General features: G+C 45.1%; 1 protein-coding gene across 1 annotated transcript in view; it reads right to left on the reverse strand.

Annotated features, from left to right (window-relative positions):
• The window catches only part of ASB18 (ankyrin repeat and SOCS box containing 18), a gene marked incomplete at both ends in the record, with an annotated part of 62,156 nt that overhangs the window by 30,531 nt on the left and 16,468 nt on the right, over positions 1-15,157 (reverse strand). Inside the window, 2 exons of the mRNA XM_082841401.1 lie at positions 5,196-5,463; positions 9,152-9,271. Of these exons, the coding sequence (XP_082697527.1) occupies positions 5,196-5,463; positions 9,152-9,271 (388 nt within the window). The remainder of the gene's footprint in view (positions 1-5,195; positions 5,464-9,151; positions 9,272-15,157) is intronic.

Below are 15,157 nucleotides of genomic sequence, written 5' to 3' on the forward strand. Positions count from 1 at the left end.
CTATAATGGAATTAAATTAGAAATAAATAATAGAAAGATATCTGGAAAATACCCAAATATTTGGAAACTAAATAACACGTTTTTATACAACCAATGTTTCAAAGAAAAAAAAAATCAAAAGGAAAAAATTTAAAGGGAAATTAGAAAATATTTAAAACTGATTGAAAGTGAAATTTTAACATATTAAAACTTGTGGGATTCAGCTAAAGTAGTACATAGAGGGTACATGTATAACACTGAAAGCCTATATTAGAAAATAAAAATCATCAAAGACATCAGCTTCCATCTTAAGAAATAGAAGAACAAGAACAAATAAAACTCAATGTAAGTAAAGAAAGGAGGACAATAAAGATCCTATCAAGAATCAATGAAAAATAAAACAGTAAAACAAGAAAGAAAATCAGTAAAACCCAAAACAAGACTGAACAGGGAAAAAAGAATAAAAGTCACAAATTCCAGTATCATGAATGAGAGTGATGATTCTACAGATTCTGCAGCTATTAAATGGATAATAGGGAACAACTTTATGACAATAAATTTAACAATTGAAAGAGATAAATGTCTTGAAAGATATAAGCTATCAAAGCTCACTCAAAAAGAGAGAAATATCCTGAATAGCACTATAGCCATTAAAGAAATTGAATTCATAGCCAAAAACCTTCTCATAAAGAAAACTTCAGGCCAAGATAGCTTCACGGATGAATTCTACCAAACATTTAAGGAAGAAATAATAACAATTTTACACAAGCTCTTCCAGAAAATAGACAAGAAGGGGACACTTCTCAACTCATTTTTGAGGCCAGCATTACTCAGATATCAAAACCAGACAAAAACATTACAAGAAAAAACTACAGATCAATACCTTTCATGAATATAGATGCAGATTGAAAAAACTTCAGCAAATCAAACCTAGCAATTTATAAACTGTGGTCTGAAGAATGCAAGTTTGGTTTAACATTTGAAAATCAATCAGTGTAAATAATTATATTAACAGACTAAAAAATACACCATATGATCAACTCAATATATGCAGAAAAAGCATTTAGAAAATTCAATATCCATTCATAGTAGAAACTCTCAGCAGAGTAGGGATAGAAAGGCACTCTTTCAATCCGAAAAATGTCATCTACATCTAATATCATACTTAATGGTGAAAGATTTAATTCCTCTAAGATTACAAATAAGGAAAGTTGTCTGCTCTCGTTACTTCTATTCAACGTTGCACTGGGGGTTTTATCTAGTGCAATAAAGCAAGAAAAAGTACTACAAGGCATCCAGATTGGAAAAGAAGTAAAACTCTTTTTATTTGCAGATGACATGATTGTCTACATAGAAATCTTATGGAATCTATGATAGGCTACTAGAACAGTTAGTAAGCTTAGCAAGGTTGCAGGTTTCAAATTAACATACAAAAATAACTTCTTATCAATTTATGTAGTAGCTATCACAACAGAGATTTGAATAAAAATATCACTTTCAGGGCTTCCCTGGTGGCGCAGTGGTTGAGAGTCTGCCTGCCGATGCAGGGGACGCGAGTTCGTGCCCCTGTCCGGGAAGATCCCACATGCCGCGGAGCGGCTGGGCCTGTGAGCCATGGCCGCTGGGCCTGCGCGTCCGGAGCCTGTGCTCCGCAACGGGAGAGGCCACAACAGTGAGAGGCCCGTGTACCGCAAAAAAAAAAAAAAAATGTTAAAAGAAAAATCACTTTCAAAAGCATCAAAAATATGAAATACTTAGGGATATATCTGACAAAATATGTTTAAGCCCTGCACACTAAAAACTATAAAACAAAGCTGAAAGAAAGATTTACCAGGTTCATGGGTTGAAAGATTCAATATTTTTAAGTCAAGTCTCCCCAAACTGATCTATAGATTCACATTAACCTCAGTCAAAACCCAGCAGTTTTTTTTGTAGAAATTGACAAACTGATTTTAAAATTTATGTGGAAATGCGAAGAGGCTAGAACAGCCAAATCAACTTCGAAAATGAAGAATGATGCTGGAGAACTTATACTACCTGACTTGAAGATTTCTTACAGAGTTACAATATTCAATACAATGGGGTACTGGTGTCAAGAAGGACCAATAGAGCAATGTAATGGAGTAGAGACACAGAACCACAGCTCTGCCATGGAGCCCCAGCGACTTGCATGTATCCACACAGGCCATGCAAACAAAAGTTTGAACCACTGCTGACCTAAGTCGTGGCAGAGCGCCTTGTGATCCTCCAGAATGAAAGTCTTGTAAGGAGTTGCTACAAGACCATCGTCCACTCACCTCCCTATGGCCCCTGGGAGGCCGTCCTGAGACGTTTCTCATCACGTCCTGGGTTCTGATGAGGTTTGGGACTTCCTGCCTTGCCCCCCTCAGAGTAGAGCTGCAGACTGTAGAACCGTTCACCTGAGGTCTAGATTCGGGTGTTCTGTATCGGGGTCTCCTGCAACTCACATTGCCATTGTCTGGCCCCTTTCGTTTGGGTGTTGTCCTTTGTGGTGTGTGGGACAAGGACCGTGCAGAATTGGTACTTCTGGCTATTACTCTTTTCACTGTTTATGTAAGCGTCAAAAGTCCGAATCTACGAGTGGCTCTGTGGATCTTTACCATTGAATCGGTCAGGCCTTGCCCTGTGTGTGTACTTGACAAGAGAGCCAGAAATAAACCCAGACATATGTAGTCAGTTGATTTTCAACAGAAGTGCAAAGGCAAATCCATGGAGAAAGGAAAGGCTTTTTGACAGATGGATATCCACATGCAGAGAAAAAAAAGCTTCAATCCATACCTCACACCATATTCAGATATTAACTCAAAATGGGCCACAGACTTAAATGTAACATATAAAATTATTTTAAAAATTTTAGAGGAAAACATAGGAGGAAATGTTTGTGGCCATGGTTGGGCAAAGATTTTTTTTTTTTTAAAGATAAAATAACCCAACACAATCCCTAAAAGAAAAAAAATGATCAGCTGGATGCCACCAAAAGCAAGAACTTCTGTTCTCCAAAAGACACTTTTAAGGAAAGAAAATATAACCCAGAAACTGGGAGATAATATTTATAAATCGCATGCCTGACAAGGGACTTGTATCCAGAATATATAAAGAAACCTCAAAATTTAAGAAGAAAACAAACAACCCAATATTTTCAAAGGGCACAAGATTTGAACAGGCACTTCACCAAAGAAGATAAATGGATGGCAAATAAGTACATGAGAAGATGCCCAACATCACTTGTCATCAGGGGGATGCAAATCAAAACTACAATGGAATATTCCTAAGTACCTAAAGAATGTCTACAGCTAAAGAGTGACCATACCAAGTATTGGAGAGGATGGGAAGCATCTAGAACATTCATATATTGCTGGTGGGAATGTAAAATGGTAGATCCAATTTGGAAGGTCATTTCCTAAAAGATTATCTTTTAGTCATATCATGTGACACAGCTCTGCCTAGGTATTTATCCAGGAGAAACGAAAGCATATACCCAGAAAAAGGCTGGTACACAAATGTTCATAGCGACTTTATTTGTAACAGCCCCAAGCCTGAAACAGTCAAGTGTCTTTCAACATATGAGTGGATAGATACATTGTGTTATCCTCTACCCTGGAATATCACTCAGCAATGAAGAGGAGTGAATTACGGATACACACAACAGTATGACATCTCTCAAAGTATTGGGATTGACATGTACACACTGTTCTATTTAAAATAGATAAACAACAAGGACCTACTGCATAGCACAGGGAACTCTGCTCAATATTCTGTAATAACCTAAATGGGAAAAGAATTTGAAGAAAGAATAGATACATGTATATGTTGAACTGAATCACTTTGCTGTACCCCTGAAAGTAACACAACACAGTTAATCGACTACGCTCCAATATAAAATGAAAATAAAAAATATAATATATGCTTCAAAGCAAATCTTAAAGTAATATTGCTGCATGAAAGAAGCCAGACAAAAGAGACTACATTCCATTCACATAAAATTCTAGTAAATTCAGACTAAACTATAGTGACCAAAAGCAGATCAGTGGGAAATTGGAGGAGCAGGAGGGAGAGATTACAATGGGACAAGGGAACCTTTTGCTGGTGATGGCTGGGTTCACTATCTTAATTATAGGGATGGTTTCATGAGTGCATGCCTGTGTCCAAATTTATCAGATTGTATACTTTAAGCATGCGCAGTTTACTAGATGCAATTACAACGCAGTAAAGCTGCTTTTGAAAAATATATTGTTTTCAGTCACTTTCCTTCAAGACTCCTGGTCGTCCACGTGCCTTTCTGAGTCCCTGCTCCACGTGACATTGGTAGGGGTGCCCCTCCGCCTTGGTCCCTGAGAGCCCAGTAGTCCTGCCTGCCTGCGCTTGACATGGTGATTTTATTTAATCGTCATCACAGAGACAGAGGTCAAGAAATTTTAATCCCAAGAACAGGGACTAAAAGAAATGTCAAGATGACACAACGCAAGCTGGGCCCCCGGAACAGAAATCCTATGCAATGACGCGGTGGGCCCCCGCCGTCTCTCCCAGGACCTACTGGACCCCGAGGGGACAGACCCTCCGCAAGGACAGCCGCGAGGCTGGACCCGGCACCATCAGAACTTCCAGAACCCCGGCACCTGGGAGGGGGTGGGCCCCGAAAATGCGGGCGCAGCTCGGCTGGCTTGTGGGACGCCGAAGCCCCGCCTGAGGAGCTAACCATTTATGTCACACTGTGACAATTATTCTGCATAAAATTATCATTAAAAACCCTAATTTTTCAGCCTCCAACCCCGCCAGTGGCCTTTTAGCATTCTCCAGCGCCGGCGTCTGCGGGCCGGTGATCACCGGCTCATTACCTCCGTGTGGCGCCTGCCCCCCCCGCGCTCGCAATCAAGCGCTAATTAAGCCGGCGCGGGGCCCGGGCTGGGGCCGAGGCCCGGGCGGGGGGCCCGGTGGCCTCCAAGGGGCTCTGACGGACGTGGCCGAGAGCTCCCGGGTCTGGGTCCCGGTCCGGGCGGGGTCAGGCGGCGGGCGGGGCCGAGGCCGAGGGTCTGGGGGCGGGGCCTGCGGGGGTGGACTTGGGGGCGGGGCCTGGAGCGGTGACGCAGGCCTGGTCCGGGGTCTGAGTGGGGTCGGGGCGCTGAGGGCGTCCGGGGCGGGGTCAGGGGTCGGGGGTCGAGGGTCGGGTGGGTGGCCCGGGCCACCCGGCTCCTTACCCCAGCGAGGCGGCCGTGCGGCAGAGGTGCAGGGGCGCCAGGCCGTCGGCGCTGAGCAGGTCGGGGTCGGCGCGATGCTGCAGCAGCAGCTGGGCGCAGGCCGTGTGGCCTCCCAGGCAGGCCTCGTGCAGGGCGCCGCGGCCGCCGGGGCTGGCGTCGGGGTCCGCGCCGCGGCTGAGCAGGTGGCGCACGCAGGCCGTGTGGCCCCGGGCCGCGGCGATGCACAGGGGCGTGGTGAGCTCGCGCTTGTACTCCAGGGTCCAGAGGCCTGGGGGTGGAGGGGAGGTGGGGAGAGGTCAGGTGAGTCGGGGGACGCTGGTGGGGAGCGGTGTCCATTAAGACTGAAATAGGGTGAAACCATCTCTTAGAAGTAGGTACCAGGTGGGCACGTAGGGAGATACACAGAGATGCTCAGGGTTCGGGATAGAGAGACCCAGTGAGGTGCAACTGGATCAGGGATGAGGGATGGAGGGAGACCTGGGGGTAGAGGTGAAAGGGCCCTGACAGAGAGGGGCAGAGAGGTAGTAAGGGAAAGAAGTGTAGGAAGAGGGGAGAAAGAGAGTAACAGCACACAGGGCAGAGACACACTGGAAAGACAGAGACGGAGAAGCAGGGAGAGAAGAAATACAAAGGAGAGATTGGGGTGGGCGGTTATTGAGAAGCACGAGGGTTTTGCGAAATATGAGGGTAACTTGGGTAAGATTTGAGGAGTTTAAAGCTGAACAAGCAGGGTGGACAGTGGGAGAATTTACGTGAGGAACTCACATTTTCCAGACTCTGAATTAGGGGCAGCTTGAGGGAGGAAAGTGAGCTGTGGATTTTTCTGGAATCCAAGCCCTCTCTTTTCGAGCCCCAAATATACCCCTTTATCATTAAGAGGAGAAGACAACAGACAAAACAAACTGACCCCCATCACCAAGGTTGCTCGAGAAAAGGACTCGGAAAGTTTAGTTGTCTTGGAAGTGGCCGGGTTTCAGAAGCACCCTTTGATGTGGTGGTCTGCATTGAGCACAATTCTGGTTTGTTCCTTTGCGCTCTTTAGGGTTTTGTGTGTGTGTGTGTGTGTGTGTGTGTGTGTGTGTGTGTGTGTGTGTGTGTAGGGTTGCTCTTTCTTGAGGGATGAATGGAGCAGGAACTATACATTTCACTTCTCTGAAAACTTTGGGCTTTCAAAAGGCCTGTGGAAGGTTGTTAGCAGCTATGGGCACTCCTGGAAATGGGGGAGAGCTGTCCCTGGTGAATACACTTCAAGGGACAGGATTTCACATGGCAGGGATGCCTTCTGATAATGATGGAAGAATCGATACTGTGGCTGTAATGAGCTGTGGAGGAGACCCTTTTCACAGGCCACCTCCTTCCCGGGACCCATGCTGAGCAGTTTGAAAGACCACTCGTAATTACGTACCTCCATGCAGCGCATGGTTCCAGCCCGCCCCGCGTCCCCAAGGCCCAGCCTGGAGGTTGTGCACGCTTGGTGGGGGAAGAGGGGGCCTGTCGTCCTGGTGGTGGGTGATGGTGGCTGGAGGCCCTGCGGACGTGGGCCTGCATGGGTTTGAGCTGCCCTGCCCAGTGAAGACTGGGTCTGATTTGAGGGGCATGAAGGATATGACCGTAACAGTGACCTACATTCTTGTAGGAGCAGCTCCTGGTTGTTGATTCCACTCATTTTCCTGAGATAGGAAGTTTACTTACTGCGGGTCAAGGAAGGGGGTACTCCATTTTCCAGGGCATGCTAAATTCCCACCATCAGCAGCTCTGTTCACCCACCCAAGGTTCCCAAGTCTTCCCCTGGACTGATGGGAAGGGGCCTTGGCTGGGCATTTAGTGCAGCCATAGCTTAGGGCCAGCCCCCTTCTCCAGGTCCCTGGAGATGGTGATGAGCTTCTATCAGGCCTTCCAGAGAGTCCCGTTCAAAGGCAGCGCTCTCATTCAGTAAACCTGAATCATCGATCAGCTTCCTGTAAATCGCACCCTTGGTCCAGGTTCTGCCACCAGGAAGAGCACAGGAGCAGGCTTCTCCCCATGTGATACCTCCCTCTGAACATCCCCTCCTCCATGCTAATGCTTTCCTGGCACCGCGAGCTTGACGGGGCCAGCATTCCATCGTGGGTGTGGTACCCAGGAGCCAGCCACTATGAACCTGTGTGTCCCCTTCCCCATGCCTCCCTTCAGGAGGAGCTGAATTGGCCTCCAGGAAGTCCTCGTATGAGCGAGGGCAGTGTCGGGGCCACTGTTCTCAGCCTGGGTTTGGTCATTTCTGCTACTGGACCAGCTGGGAGAATTCAGGTGGCTGAGCTGAAAGAGCACAGAGTCCAGAAGTGTCCATCCTCTCTTCCCAGCCTGCACTGAGGCCTCAGGCCAGCACTAACTCCCAGGGCTGCCCTTTTGCTCGGTAATATCTCAGGTCCCCTCACTGCCACAATGCTCTAATCTCCTGTCGTACAGCTGTGCCATAGAAAAACAGCAAACTTAGGGGTGGAAAGATTGAGGGGGAGAACAGGAAGGAGGCTTTGGTTCAGACCGTGAACTGACAGTAATATCTATCAATGCAACATCTGAGTGTGTGTGTGTCCAGGGCTGCGAGGCATGTGATAAAAAAAACATGAATCGAACATTCAAGCAGTTGGCGTTCTTGGTTGAATGGTCACACAGCCCTCTGGAGGAAGATGTGGGCCCCATCTGGGACAGGTGAGGGAGAGGAGACCCAAAAGGGCTCCGGGATGCCTTTGGCAGGGGGGGGTTTGGCCCAGACTAGACCTGTGCGTGCCTTCCCCGCAGCTCTGCCGCCTCGCTGGTGGCTCTGAGCTGCTTAGCCCTTTGGCAGGGTTTGGGTTTATTGCCTTCTCCCTGTGTGAGGTGTACACAGACGGGATCAGTGCTCTGGCAACCGCCCTTCCTCATTCTTGGCCTGCCAGAGATCACGAGTCAGGGCCACGGGGCACTGGCCATTGGCCCACTGACCACAGAGTCTGAAATCCTCACAGGTTCCAACACATGAACCCTTTCGGTAAACATGTGGCATCGGGATGCCCGGGAGGAAGGGTGCCCGAGGCAGAGTGCCAGCCAAGGGGGTCACACTGCAGCCTGATGGCCAGAAGGTCTGTTCATCCCAGATGGGGTGAGGGGACTTCTCTCTACCTGGGGGTATGTTTGCCTGCCCGGCACATAGCGACAGTGTCCAGGCGACAAGAATGCAGACATATACAACTTAAGGACCTCTGGTTTCTCCCCCTCCTTCCCCTTCCCAGGCTCCCCTGGGTTCCAGGAGGAGCGTCTCCCGAGAACTGTTCCTCCACGACGCTGGCTGTGTCCCAGCTTCCCCGCTGGAGCCGTGGTGCTCACGGATTCACAGAGGAAACTAGCCCATGGCTGCTCGCCAGGGGCCCGCTCCGGGCGCACTCAAAGGAGAGGCTGTACTTTATCTCTGCCTCCCTGGCTGCTGGATCCAGGCTCTGGCAGATCAGCATTCAAACCAAAGCTCTTTTTAAAGACAAGAGGCACCTCCGGCGTGGAAAGGGCCCTTCTCACCAACAGCTTGGCCTTTCCAGTTTCATCTCTCTCATCTCTCACCTAAAAGCTACATCTTAGGGCTTCCCTGGTGGCGCAGTGGTTGAGAGTCCACCTGCCGATGCAGGGGACGCGGGTTCGTGCCCCGGTCCGGGAAGATCCCACATGCCGCGGAGCGGCTGGGCCCGTGAGCCACGGCTGCTGAGCCTGAGCGTCTGGAGCCTGTGCTCCGCAACGGGAGAGGCCACAGCAGTGAGAGGCCCGCGTATTGCAAAAAACAAAACAAAACAAAAACTACTTCTTAAAAATCATGCACGCAAAGTTTGGCTTCTAGATGTCTTTTGCTCGAGTATGTTAAATGCAGCACCCGTGTGAGCAGTCTACACACAGAGGTGTGTTAGTAGCTCCTTAAAAAAATAAATAACCGGGCTTTAAAGGAGGAAAGGTACCTGACGGGCCAAACGTGGCCGGGGATTTCACCTGCCACTCCATCTCATCCTTCTTGATCTCAATCACCACGTTGGCGTCCTGGAAGAACTGGTCCATGAGGAGCTTAAGACGGTCCAGGTCTCCCGTGACCAAGGCAGCATGGTACTCGAGCACCGGCCACCCAGCTCTTGCCTGAGGCTCTTTTCCCATCTTCTGAAAGATCTGAAGTTTCCCTGTAACTGGCTCTGGCTGTCTCTTCATTGCAATGCCGATGATCTCAGAAAAGTTCTCCAGGAAGGGGAAAGATGGTCTTATGGAGTGTGAGCTATTTCTATTGTTATTACTCAATTGTCATCCAGTTGGGGCTCGGGTGGTGGTGTATTTTTAACTCCTGTGGGCTCTGATGTGATAATGGTTACTTGATATGGCCAGCATCACGTGACCACTAATATGCCAAAGAGCTCAGCCACCCCCTTGTGATTGTATAGATGTAAACTCTAGAGACAGGCACATCTGTATATCTTCCAAACAACTCTCCGCACGACAAGGGCAGACACAGCCTGAAATAGGCAGGGCTTCTCTTTCCTGCTCTGTAGTGTGTCTTCTTGCTTTCATCCCGTCCACTTCCTTAGTTGCTGTGGCCAGTGGTGAATGGATGTGTATTCTGAGGGCTGTGTCAGTCCCGAGGCTGTGTGAGGGAGGCCCAGCTGGACACTGCAAATGACCGGGCTGTGCACAAGTGTCCCCGGGTGGGAGGCTCCATAGTAGGACACACCAGTGATTTCCAAAGGCATCATCTGGGGCCCCAGGTGGCCTGTGAGTTTCTTCCAGTTGTTGAGAACTGATCCCAAAATGCGCATCCCTTGCTGAAGATGAGAGATGCCACAATTTTTTTTTTAATGGATGGTAACAGTTCTTTATTAGTAACTTACTAGCTACTTGCTACACTGTAGTTCAGGGCTTTATTTTATTGTCTAAAAATTAATAAAGCCTAAAAATAGAGTTACCATATGATCCAGCAATCCCACTCCTGGGCATATATCCAGAAAAGATGAAAACTCTAATTCGAAAAGATACATGCACCCCTATGTTCATAGCAACACTATTTACAATAGCCAAGACATGGAAACAACCTAAACGTCCATCGACAGATGAATGGATAAAGAAGATGTGATCTATCTATCATCTATCTATCTGTCTATCTATCTATCTGCCTATTTATCTATCTATCTATCTATCATGGAATATCACTCAGCCATAAAAAAGAAGGAAATAATGCCATTTGCAGCAACATAGATGGATCTAGAGATTACCATACTAAGTGAAGTAAGTCAGACAGAGAAAGACAAATATGATATCACTTATATGTAGAATCTAAAAAAATGATAAAGATGAACTTATTTACAAAACAGAAATAGACTCACACACATAGAAAATAAACTTATGGTTACCAAAAGGGAAAGCGGGGGAGGGAGGGATAAATTGCGAATTTGGGATTAATAGATACACACTACTATATATAAAATAGATAAACAACAAGGACCTACTATAGTATAGGGAACTATGTTCAATATCTTGTAATAACCTATAATGGAAAAGAATCTGAAAAATAATATATATATATAAAACGGAGTCAATTTGCTGTACACCTGAATCATTGTAAATCAACTATACTTCAATGGAAAGTTTTTAAAAAAATTAATAAGGTCACTGTTTTCTTATAACATAGATAAAACACAATTCTCATATATTTTTTCCAATTCTTGTTTTTCCCCTGCTAGGAAGCTGGGATGGGCCAGTGCAGTTGGCTGACAGGATCCTGTGCCACGTCTATGTGACTTACAATAAAAAATGTGACCAGAGGCTAGAGGGAGGACGGAGAGTCGGGAGGGCGCTGCCTGGACCAGCAAAGCGGGCGGAGCAAGTGCCCAGGAGAGTTAGGCACAGAGGCTCCGGGGGAGGGGGGTGTGCGCATCAGTAGCCACCATCCTCTCAGTGCCAGCGGTAGCCCAGGGATCGTGGGATCCATTGCTATGTGGTGTTGCAGTCAAACAGCATAGAGACGGCAGGAGAAAAGACCTGATGTCAAGGATTAGGGCTCACGAGGCAGCACCTCTTTAGTCAGAGCTGGACTTCGTAAGCACCCTCTTTTCCCATGTCCCTCTCTCTCACTCTCATTCACTCCCCAAAGCTGCCCCCTGACCACCCCCTGCCTCTCTCTAAGTCCCTCTAAAGCCTGAGCAGGATCTCTCAGAGTAATCTGGCCCCTGGGGTGCCCCTTTCATTGAGATTTCCACAAAGGGGGGGACCCAGCAGAATACCCTTGACCTTTCTTAGCAAGGCTTGCAGTAAAGAGTAGAGGGGAGATTGGATGCCCTTATAATTTAATAAAGATGTTTTCCTCTCATCATAGACCTGATTTGCAGGCATAACTGTATTACACGGGCTGACCCAAGGCCTGGAGCTTCCCCCAAATGGTAAAGCCCACATCTTCTCTACAGAAGGGGGTTGCAGGGTGCTGGGATGGGAGAGGTGTAGCCTCTGCTCCTCTGTGATGCTTTGTGCAGGTGGATAAGTGGTGTTGACAGTGCCTCAAAGGCTGAAGGGCTCACGTTGGTGAAGATAGTGTAGGGGCTGGGGGTGTCCCAGAGCACTGCTGAGGAGTGCTATGGAAAATGCAGTGGTAAAGATTATGCAGACCATGTTTGCAAGGAGCATGCAGCCTTTATCAGACGCAAGCGACAAGAGCTTACGGAGAATGACAAACAGCAACACTACGGAGACCGTTTCCTTTCTGGAACGTCCACTAGAATAAAGTCATCTACTCTTCCTTCTTCATTTCCATGTTATATCATTGCTCTATTCATTTCAGTAGCAATATTAATTCTTTAGGTATTTCGTTTCTTTAAACATAGCCTTTCTGCCCTGTTCTTTTCTCAGACTGATAGCTTGTAATTAGATACATTTCTGAAAGACTTTTCATATGCAACTATAATCCAGGATCCAACTGGAGCCTGTACTTTAAACTGGAGCATTCTTTTGTACCTGATACATGTTGTCATGGGCTATTTTTAAAAGGGGTGGGACCCTGGAGGTGAGTCCAGGGATAAGAGCCATTCCACCCTGTGTTCTATGCTAAATTTAGCTTTCCAAGTGTTATATTTGTCAACAGCACCCTAAATACTCAAGCTTGATTTCAGTGGATATGGGGTAGTAGTCCAGAAACAGACTTGGTTCTTTGTGAGAGCTTTAAAAATAGCTTACGGTAGACAGAACTGGTTTCACGAGTAGGACATGGAGATTAGTTCTACACGGCAGCATGGCAGAGTTGTTGTTTTAAAGAACAAGAAGACCTGTATGTGTGACTCTTACATTAAATAAAAGCCAAGTAAAATAAAAACAAAACCAAGAAAACCCCCACAAATGGCTGAAAATCAACCCATTCACTCACCTATTTATTCAATAATCATTTGTGTAATATTATGTTGTAGGGTGTGCTATTAGGTTTGGGGAATTCAGAGACAAAAAATATACACATTTACTCTCAGGGAACACATAGAGTCCTGGCCGCAGCAATTAGTCAAGAAAAAGAAATAAAAGGCATTCAGATTGGAAAGGAAGAAGTAAAACTGTCACTATTTGCAAATGACATGATACTATATACAGGAAAGCCCAAAGACTTCCAAAAATTGCTAGAACTAATAAAAGAATTCACTAAAGTTGCAGGATACAAAATTAATATATAGAAACCTGTTGCATCTCTATTCACTAATAATGAGCTATCAGAAAGAGAAATGAAGAAAACAATCCCATTTACATTTGCATCAGAAAGAATAAACTTACCTCAGGAGGTAAAAGACCTGTACTCAGAAAACTGTAAGGCATTGAGGAAAGAAATTGAAGGTTACACAAACAAATGGAGAGACATTTGGTGCTCATGGATTAGAAGAATCAATATCATTGAAATGTTCTACTACCCAAAGCAATCTATAGATTCAATGCAAACCACATGAAAATACCAATGGCATTTTCCACAGAACTAGAAAAAATAATCTTAAAATTTGTATGGAACCACAAAAGACCTCAAACAGCCAAAGCAATCTTGAGGAAGAAGAACAAAGCTGGAGATATCACACTCTCAGACTTGAAGGTATACTACAAAACTATAGTAATTAAAACAGTATGGTACTGTCACAAAAATAGACACATAGATCAGTGGAACAGAATAGAGACCCCAGAAATAAACACATATGGTCAATGAATCTACAACAAGGGACGCAAGAATATATGATGGAGAAACGTCTCTTCAATAAATGATGTTGGGAAAACTGGACAGCTACATGGAGAAGAATGAAACTGGACCACTCTCTTACACCATACACAAAAATAAACTCAAAATTGATTAAAGACTTAAATATGACTTGAAGCCATAAAACTTCTAAAAGAAAACATAGGCAGTAACCTCTTTGACATCAGTCTTAGCAATATGTTTTTTGGATATGTCTCCTAAGGCAAGGGTAACAAAAGCAAAAACAAACAAATGGGACCAATTCAAACTACAAAACTTGCACAGTGAAGAAAACCATCAACAAAACAAAAAGGCAACCTACTAAATGGAAGAAGATATAATGATATGTCTGGCAAGAAGTTAACATCCAAAATATATTAAAAATGCATACAACTCAATATCAAGAAAACAATCCAATTAAAATATGGGCAGGGGACCTGAACAGGCATTTTTCCAAAGAAGACATACTGATGGCCAACAGACACATGAAAAGATGCTCAACATCATTAATCATCAGGGAAATTCAAATCAAAACCACCATGAGATACCACCTCACACTTGTCAGAATGGCTATCACCAAAAAAGATCACAAATAACAAATGTTAATGAGTACACGGAGAAAAGGGAACCTTTGTGCACTGTTGGTAGGAACGTAAACTGGTGCAGCCACTATGGAAAACTGTATGGAGCTAAAAATAGAACTACCATATGATCCAGCAATTCCACTTCTAGGTATTTATCTGAAGGAAAAAAAACCACATTAATTAGAAAAGATGTATGTACCTCTATGTTCGTTGCTGCACTATTTGCAACAGTCAAGATATGGAAGGAACTTAAGTGTTCATCCAGAGATGAATGGATAAAGAAGATGTGGTATGTGTATACAATGGAATATTAGTCAGCCGTAAAAAGAATGAAATCTTGCTCTTTGTGGCAACTTGGATGGCCTGGAGGCTATTATGCTAAGTGAGATAAGTTAGACAGAGAAAGACACATATTGTAATATCTCACTTACATGTAGAATCCAAAAACAAAACAAAACAAAACAGAAACAGACTCGTAGATATAGAGAATAAGCTGGTGGTTGCCAAAGGGGAGAGGGGTGGAGGGGACAGGTAATATAGCTAAGGGAGACTAAGAGGTACAAACTTCCAGCTATAAGATAAATAAGTCAAGGGAATGTAATAATACAACAGGGAATATAGTCAATAATATTGTAACAACTTTTTATAGTGACACATGGTAACTGGTCTTATTGTGGTGAACATTTCATAATGTATAAAGATACCGAATCACTATGTTATACACCTGAAACTAATGTAATATTGTGTGTTAATCATAACTCAATAAAAAAGATCACATGGAAAAAAGCAGTGACCATCGGACCCAAACACACAGGAGTTCTTTATCTTCCTTCCCACCAGCTGAACGATGTCCTTTAGTTATGTGAGTAACACTGTTTCCTCACCCAGCTCTCTTGGTTGGGCTCCTCCTTTCCTGCTGCACACCAATTCTGCCCATCAAAACCTTGCTTGGATCAAGCCATTCGTATCTCATTTTTATCATCCTCATCCTTCTCAGCTTGTTTAAAAGGCACTGCATAGCCTTCAAGATGTAACTCAAGTCTTATCTTCTCTGCCTACTTCAGTCCATATGAAAACTCAGTTTCTTCCAAGGGTGAATTTGTGTACGAAGTTTCTCCGCAATTGTCAAAATCTTTGAGAAACTGAGATAAAAC

Source organism: Leucopleurus acutus (genome assembly GCF_964270905.1).
Source record: "Leucopleurus acutus genome assembly, chromosome: 6".
NCBI lineage: Eukaryota > Metazoa > Chordata > Mammalia > Artiodactyla > Delphinidae > Leucopleurus > Leucopleurus acutus.